Source organism: Leucoraja erinacea, chromosome 17 (genome assembly GCF_028641065.1).
Source record: "Leucoraja erinacea ecotype New England chromosome 17, Leri_hhj_1, whole genome shotgun sequence".
Taxonomy (NCBI): domain Eukaryota; kingdom Metazoa; phylum Chordata; class Chondrichthyes; order Rajiformes; family Rajidae; genus Leucoraja; species Leucoraja erinaceus.
In genome coordinates, this window is record NC_073393.1 from 13,829,218 (window position 1) to 13,838,201 (window position 8,984).

The window sequence follows — 8,984 nt, forward strand, 5'->3', positions numbered from 1 at the left end:
ATAAATTTCACGGGAGTCCCGTAAATTTTAATCAAAGGAACGCGGCGTCATTAATACTTGGTCAAAACACAATTACATTTACTGAGGAATGTGGATCGATGCATTGATGACACATTGTATAACTACATGTTAAGTATTGGCTGTTAAAAAGTGCTAACAGTGGCAGTTGACAAATCGTTTTTGTCTGATGGCCGGTGCAGCGGTTTTTATCCATGTTCGTTTTTAACAAGGTGAATGGTTTTTTCCAAAAAAAAATCTGTATTTAACAACGTATATTCATATTTCTGTACAAAATACGGAAAATTAGCGCGGGGCCCCCTTAGGCGCGGGACCCAATTGGGAGCAATCGGTCCAATCGGCTTAAGGTCGGCCCTGAATGAACCATTCTACATTTCTTTACTATCATCTGCTTTCATCTGTTGTTTACCCTTCCATACCTCTCGGCTCCCTCTCCCCTGACTCTCAGTCTGAAGAAGGGTCTCGACCGGAAACGTCACCTATTCCTTCTCTTCAGAGATGCTGCCTGGACCGCAGAGTTACTCCAGCATTTTGTGTCTACCTTCGTTGTTCCTTCATCTGCAGTTCCTTCCTACAAATAAAATTGCATTACAAATTCACAGTTCCAATATATCTAGAAGGTCTTGAGGCATTAAACACTGACTGACCAGAATAATCAGACATTAGAGACACTATAAAATATAAAGTGTTCGGCAAAGGGCTGGGGAGACTGTGGGGACAATGAGTAGAGTTTTGGGACAGAATTGTCTAACTATTCACCTCCAGGTAACTCATAATAACTTTAATATCTGCAGTTGTGCCGGTAAAGAGTGGTCTTTTCAATATCCTTGTCTTGGGTTAAGATGTTTTCAACTTTTGTAACACATGTTTCTCTTTGGAGGAACCTCAGCCGACCCGTTTCTGTGCACACATTTGCTGAAGAGCATTTGCTGTGTTATTTTCCTATATTTAGTTTAGTCTAGACATACAGTGCGGAAACAGGCCCTTCGGTACACTGAGTCGGCGCCGACCAGCAATCCCCCTACACTAAGTAGACTATTATCTGAATGGTGGCCGATTAGGAAAAGGGGAAATGCAACGAGACCTGGGTGTCATGGTACACCAGTCATTGAAAGTAGGAATGCAGGTGCAGCAGGCAGTGAAGAAAGCAAATGGTATGTTAGCATTCATAGCAAAATGATTTGAGTATAAGAGCAGGGAGGTTCTACTGCAGTTGTACAGGGTCTTGGTGAGACCGCACCTGGAGTATTGCATACAGTTTTGGTCTCCTAATCTGAGGAAAGACATTCTTGCCATAGAGGGAGTACAGAGAAGGTTCACCAGATTGATTCCTGGGATGGCAGGACTTTCATATGAAGAAAGACTGGATAGACTTGGCTTGTACACGCTAGAATTTAGAAGATTGAGGGGGGATCTTATAGAAACTTACAAAATTCTTAAGGGATTGGACAGGCTAGATGCAGGAAGATTATTCCCGAATTTGGGGAAGTCCAGAACTAGGGGTCACAGTTTAAGGATAAGAAAGAAGTCTTTTAGGACCGAGATGAGAAAATATTTTTTTTTACACAGAGAGTGGTGAATCTGTGGAATTCTCTGCCACAGAAGGTAGTTGAGGCCAGTTCATTGGCTATATTTAAGAAGGAGTTAGATGTGGCCCTTGTGGCTAAAGGGATCAGGGGGTATGGAGAAAAGGCAGGGATGGGATACTGAGTTGGATGAGCAGCCATGATCATATCGAATGGCGGTGCAGGCTCGAAGGGCCGAATGGCCTACTCCTGCACCTATTTTCTATGTTTCTACTAACATTATCCTAGACATGCTAGGGACAATTTACAATTATACCAAGCCAATTAACCTACAAACCTGTACGTCTTTGGAGTGTGGGAGGAAACCAGATATCCCAGAGAAAATTCACGCATGTCACGGGGTAAACATACAAACTCCGGGTAGACAGCACCCGTAGTCAGGATCAAACACGGGTCTGTGGTACTGTAAGGCAGTAACTCTGCCGCTGCGCTATCGTGCTGCCCCAATATGTTAGAAGCCAGCTAGGATCAATCCACATTTCCTCCCAAAATTATTGTAGGATTTCTGGCAGCCAGGGGTGAGGTTCTTTGGTTGTTTTCAGTGTATATCTGCGGAGTATGGGGCAGCAAAGTAGAAACGTGCGCACAGTGTCTGCAGACACCACACAGTAGCAGTGTATCTCCTCCAAAGATCGGCAGCAAGATGCCAGTCTCCTCAATGCCCGGTTCAGTTCGTCTGAGGAGGTTGTCTGGAGAACCAACCTTTTCAAGGTGCCTTGGTAATTCTGGGAGATAAAGTTGACTTGCTCCACCATAAAAGTGAAGGTATTTAACTCTACACTGGATACTGGGATAGCAGATTGCAGGATTTGGGATATTTTCTTAGCAGGGACTGTGTGATCCAATTCAATGTCAACAGAGAGGGCTGGATGTCTCCTTGCCACAGCCTCCCACGTTTCAGCTGGGATGGTTGGCTTATATTTGTCCATACGCTCACAGTGTAGCTGAAGGAGTTTCACTGGTGGACGTTCAACATGAAGCAACTCAGCAAGCACATTTTCTGTCAAAGTTGTGTAAAACAATCCCAGGGTAGATAGCTTTGGACAATTTCTCAGAGCCTCTTTAACTACTTCTGAGGTCACTTTACACACCAACGTCTTATTATTGATGAACAGACTCTCCAAACACGGACTTTTGCTGGTGACAAGGTGAATGATGCCATCGTCCAAAGTGAACGTCAGTTTTCTGAAGTCCACGTGCCGGAGATGTGGACAAGCATTTGCTGTGAATAAACTATTGACACTTTGCAACAAGTCTTGTCCAGAGTAGAAGTAGGGATTTTCACCGGTGCACACAATAGTGAGGCCCAAGAGCCCAGTTACTGACGCTGCCACATTGTGCAGGATCTCTGCCACGTTCTTGCGATTTGCCTCCACGGACTGGTCGCACAAAATCTTCAGGTACTTCATGTTCTGCTGGAACTGGCTGCATGCTTGCACACTCCACTCATCCTCCTCTCCCAGGGCACAGCTGTCACCAAAAGCACATTAGGCTGTTAGCACAAACATATTTGGAAGCCAAGCAGGTTCCAGAGAAACCTACACAGTGAAGGGTGTGTGCTTCAGCTACCAAGCCAAAACTGGAAGACTACGCACAAGGCCGACTGTCTCAGTGTGTAAGAAGGAACTGCAGATGCTAGTTTACAGGGTAGATGCAGGAAACATGTTCCCGATGTTGGGGAAGTCCAGAACCAGGGGTCACAGTTTAAGAAGAAGGGGTAGGCTATTTAGAACTGAGATGAGGAAAACCTTTTTCACCCAGAAAGTTGTGAATCTGTGGAATTTTCTGTGGAGGCCAATTCACTGGATGTTTTCAAGCGAGAGTTAGATCGTTTGGTGTGGGAATAATGATAAATAGTGGTAAGCCAGGAAGTGAATGCAACCAACAGATTATCTTTTTATGTACTGGGTTACGAGTAAAATACGGTTAACCAAAATGAGCATACTCATTGTGTAAAGCCATCCAATGTTCACAATACGTTTACTTTGTTACAGTCCCAATGGATATACAAGAGCCCAGCTAAACTATTGTGCACAGGCAAATATCGCTGTGTGGTGGCACAAAAATATCTCTAAATGACAAGTGAATCCTCTCCCCACAAAGTACTAAAAAGAAAAACAGCTCAATTTTCACTGATAACGCTGTGGATGATACCACAACTATCCTTGCAAAAACTAAATCCACATCCTGAAAACATAACATTGAACGTAGAACAGTACAGCACAGGATCGGCCCTTCAAATCACAATGTTTGTGCTAAACATGATGCCAAGTTAAACTGATCGCATCTGCCTGTACGATCCATATCCCTCTATTCCCTGCACCTCCACATGTCTATTCAAAAGCCTCTTAAAACACCACTATAGCATCTGCCTCCATCACCACCCCTGGCAATGTGTTCCAGGTTCCCAGCAGTCTCTGTGTAAAAAAAATTGCCCCGTACATCTCCGTTAAACTTTTCTCCTGTCACCTTATAGCTATGCCCTCTAGTGTTGGACATTTCCACCCTGGGAAAAAGGTTCTCATACTCTATCCTATCCATGCATCTCAGAATTTTATATACTTCTATCGTCTCCCCTCAACCTCTGATATTGCAGAGAAAACAATCCAAGTCTATCAAACCTCTCCCTGTAGCTGAAACCCTCTGATCCAGGCAGCAGTCTGGTAGATCTCCTCTGCAACCTCTACAAAGCCTCCACATCCTTTCCTGTAGTGGGGCGACTGCATGCAATACTCAACATGTGGCCTAACGAATGTTTATAGAGCTGCAAGTATTGGCAGATTCAATAGCAGCTTCAAAACAGTTCCTCCTTTTGTAACTTTGGAGGCATCCTTTACGTGGCGACTCTTGGATACCTGTACTGTATGCAAACAAAGAATCTCACTGTACAAAGTGCATGTGACAATAAAGTATTAATCAGTTCCACACTTTGGTTATTGCTTATAGCCAGTTATGTATTTTTGAAGGGCAGTAACTTTGCAGAATAGAAATGTGGCAGGAAGTTTTGCAAGCAAAACTCTCGCACACAACAGTGAAATAATGGGCAGGTAATTTGATTTGTTTTTTTGGCTGAATGATAAATTGGAATCTTTCAACATTGGAGAACTCTCCTGCTCTCCTTGGTTGCCATTTCTGTCCACAAGAGGATGCTCGAAGCCTTGGTTTCATGCACAAATAGGGGGACCAATTTCGAGGTAGTGGAGAAGGATCAAGCAAGTGGTAGAAACAAGGACACAAAGTGTTGAAGTAACTCAGCAGGTCAGGCAGGTCAGGCAGCAATTCTGGAGGTGGTGGATGGGTCCTGACCCAAAACGTCACCTATCCATGTTCTCCAGATATGCTGCCTGACCTGCTAACTTGATGAAACGTGGGATTGTTACATAGCTCTTTCACGGGACCAGCACAGACATGATGGGTTGAATGGCCTTCTCCTATGCCATAGAATTTAATGATTATATCTATCTACTGTACTTTGTTCCTGGTCATAGGAGCAGTTTATACAAAGCAGAGTGCGACCTCCAACTCACTCAAAACCATCAGCCTTTAACTCTATATACACGCACCCCCCACCCACCACGGATATTGTTTGACATAAATGGAGTAATATTTACCAATAAAAAACCTTTATTGACTTTGACTGCCAATACCTGCAGGTTCTAAAACGCAAAATTCCTTAAATGGTGAACTGAGATGGGTGTTGTGTGTGATGTGCTCTAGCCAAGCAGAGAGAGAAATCGCAGTGATTACCCACCTCACTGATGTGTGGTACCACACAAGAGGAGAAGCAACGGCATCCGCCCAGCATCTGCAGACCCGTGAGGCCGAGTGCCTGTCACGCACTGACAAGTAAGAAAATATCATGGCCAGGACTTCCTCAGGGATCTCCATTAGTTTTCCTGGTGCACAAGAGGGGCTCCTCGAGATATGGCATCTGCGCAAAGAAATTTCCTACAACAATATCAACATTGGTTATCACAGAGAAGCAGTTCTGAACGGTGTCTAAATCTTTAACTTTATGAGTCAACGAATAACACTGTACTGGTTACGTTATCTGCTCTTCATAAACCAGGGTTGATCATGTGATTTGTAGGAAGGAACTGCAGATGATGGCTTAAACTGAAGATGGACACAAAATGCTGGAGTAACTCAGCGGGACAGGTAGCATCTCTGTAGAGAATGAATGGGTGACATTTCAGGTTGAGACCCTTCTTCAGACTGATGGTCTCTCCAGGGATGCTGAGTTATTGCAGCATTTTGTGTCTATCTTGATCATGAGATTCACGGGCACTTGGCAGAACGTCACATTGTGTTACTTTGTCAGCCTCTTTGCAAGATGACTGCTTCAGTCCTGAAAGTGTTTGTTAATATTGTGTCCCTCCTGTGAAAGCATCTGCACTAGAATTTGGTCTCATTATTGATGATATGATGGGATGGACTTCCTCACTAACAGACCACAGTCTGTTAGGGTCAATAACCTCACCTCCTCCACTATAACACTGAACACCGGAGTGCCACAGGGCTGTGTGCTCAGCCCTCTCCTCTACTCCCTCTTCACCCACGACTGCATCCCAAAGTACGGATCCAACGCCATTATTAAGTTTGCTGACGATACCACGGTAGTAGGACTGATCAGCGACAACGATGAGTCAGCCTACAGGGATGAGATCCAGCACCTGACCACCTGGTGTGCCGACAATAACCTCATCCTCAACTCCAAAAAGACGAAGGAGATTATTGTCGACTTCAGGCAGACCAGAGGAGGCAGTCATACCGCCATCCATATCAACGGGACTGAGGTGGAGCGCGTCTCCAGCTATAAATTCCTCGGAGTGCATATCTCGGAGGACTTGTCCTGGTCCCTCAACACCTCCAAGCTGATCAAAAAGGCACAGCAGCGCCTTTACTTCCTTAGGAGGCTCAAGAAAGCCCACCTGTCCCCCCCAGATCCTGACCAACTTTTACCGCTGTACCATAGAGAGTATCCTGACCACCTGCTTCACGGTATGGTACAGCAGCTGCACTGCTGCGGACAGGAAAGCACTACAACGGGTGGTGAAAACCGCGCAGCACATCATCGGTGCCCCGCTCCCTGCCATGGATGCCCTCCACCGAAAACGGTGTCTGAGACGGGCTGGGAAGATCATCAAAGACCCCTCACACCTCAACCATGGACTGTTTGCCCTCCTCCCATCAGGGAGGCGGTACAGGAGCATCAGGTCACGTACCAGCAGGATGAGGAAAAGCTTCTATAACAACACAATCACACTGCTGAACTCGGAGTCCCGACGATAGATTTCTCTGGTCCCTCCGTCCCCCTTTGTTTAATCATTCTGTATTTCCTGATTATTCTGTATCTTCTCTCTGTCTATTTTTTTCTTGTTTTTTTTCTCTTTATGTACAACTACTACGGACTGACGCAAAACTGCATTTCGTTGTACTGATACTTGTATTTGTGCGATGACATTAAAGTTGAATTGAATTGAATATACACTAAGTAACTAGATGATGTAAATATTAATGAACAAAATTAAAAGGCAAACTTTTTTTATACTGTAAATGCTAGAAAAAAAATCAGCAGATCGGACAGGATTTATGGAAAGCACAAAGTATTTGAGTGAGTTGTTGGGTCTGGCAGCCTTACTGCTGAATTACTCCAGTACTTTGATTTTGTTTTATTCAAGGTTTCAGCATCTGCAGTTCCTGCATTTCCAAAATCTGTGGAAATTGAAACATAGAAACATAGAAATTAGGTGCAGGAGTAGGCCATTCGGCCCTTCGAGCCTGCACCGCCATTCAATATGATATGGCTGATCATCCAACTCAGTATCCCGTACCTGCCTTCTCTCCATACCCCCTGATCCCCTTAGCCACAAGGGCCACATCTAACTCCCTCTTAAATATAGCTATTTAAACAAAGGTAATGTTTCAGATCAAAGACCATTTATCTGAACTAGGTGTCAAATGAGGTCCAGATAGGTTAGAGAGGGTTAAAGGGATGGCAGGATTGCATGGATTTGAGCATTCTGTGTTGCAAACTTTCCTCTTTATCCAATCATTTATAGGACGCGGATGTGTTCAGAAGACCATAACGGTATTGTCAGGCACCCGTGATTGCCCATAGAAGGTGAAGGCGAGTCATCCTCTTGTACACTGTAGTTTTCCTGATTAAGGTATTCACAGGGCTTTAGGATAGAGTCCTAAGATTTAAACAGTGATCACGCAGGAACAGAGTAGGGTCGTATATGACTGGGAGGAGAACCTCTGAAGTGTTGTTCCTCTGAGCCTACCTATGTTCCTTATAGTGTTAGAGGGTGTGGGTGTGTTAGAAGCTGTCAGTGTACAAAATACCTCACAGATGACACAGACTGCAGTCACGCAAAGAATGTAGATGTGTCAGGAGGCGAGTCACTCACTGTCAAAGGCCCAATATCTAAACTCTTCTTTACCCACCATGTTTTTACCCATCATGTTTATACAAATGATTTAGTTGAGCAAAGGTGAACGCGGGTGTTGATGGCAGGACTCATGATCATTTACTGTCAAGGGTAGGTAGAACAGGATTGCTCTTTAGCTTGCCGAGTATAACATTTAGATATAAACAAAATAGATAAATCTATAAATAGGAAAAGACCAGTGATGCTTCTTCGGTGCTCTGAAGTATTTGTATTATTCAGTCCTCTAAATAATCTTTAGTATTATTCAGTCCTCTAAAGTATTATTTAATATTAAGTGCCGTAAAGTATAATTTCCTCAATTTTCACACATCTTCTCCCCGCAGCCAGGTCCAGGAAAAGTAAACAACAAATAAGAGAGAAAGGTAACTGCCAACACTGGTCACTGAGAGGCCTCTCTCCACACACTGACAGTGCATTCTCCATTTCCTGGTGCCTTTGGCAATACTTTCTCTCTCCTCTGTTACTGTCCTTCCATCAGCTGCAGCCCACGTACCTTAATTCAGCCGCGGCGTGACTTGAGGGCCGGTGAGTGGGTCTGATGCTGGGCTCAGCAACAAGCGACTGGTGAGGCGGGGGCGGGAGGAGAGTGAGCCTGAGCTGCCCATGCGCAAACACCCCAGCCCCACAATGCCAAGCGGCCCGCCTATGCACTGGAATAGGGCACTTGCACCGTCGCTTTGCATTGTGGGCATTATAGTCCTCCGTTGATGCTCTTCCACACGCAGTTGGAAGGATAACTCCAGACTGCTTTGGTTCAGGTAATTTGATGGACACTGCAAATACACGTTCTGCAACCTGTAAAGGACTCGCACCTTTGAAGAACTTTTCAAATATTTCAAATAACCCACAACCGCGCTAGGTTTGTCAGTGTGGAGTCTATCCACGCAAGTGCGGATGTGACTGATGCGGATGTGAGGCTGAGAAA

The 8,984-nt window shown here is 44.7% G+C and overlaps 1 protein-coding gene across 1 annotated transcript; it reads right to left on the reverse strand.

The window, feature by feature from the left end:
* Positions 1-595: 595 nt before the first annotated feature.
* fbxl8 (F-box and leucine-rich repeat protein 8) lies at positions 596-8,896 on the reverse strand. The gene is made up of 3 exons (XM_055648599.1): positions 8,553-8,896; positions 5,356-5,552; positions 596-3,074 (listed from the first exon to the last, which is right to left on the reverse strand). The coding sequence occupies exons 2-3, from the start codon at positions 5,490-5,492 to the stop codon at positions 2,096-2,098; spliced, it is 1,116 nt and encodes a 371-aa protein (XP_055504574.1). The 5' UTR covers positions 5,493-5,552; positions 8,553-8,896; the 3' UTR covers positions 596-2,095.
* Between the last annotated feature and the right edge of the window lie 88 nt (positions 8,897-8,984).

Bases quoted from the DNA above. Each gene is read 5' to 3' on its own strand.
- fbxl8 (XM_055648599.1), bottom strand. From the start codon at position 5,492: ATGGAGATCCCTGAGGAAGTCCTGGCCATGATATTTTCTTACTTGTCA. The intron at 3,075-5,355 runs GTGGGTAATCAC...TTTTGGTGACAG, and splicing joins TGGTACCACACATCAGTGAG to CTGTGCCCTGGGAGAGGAGG.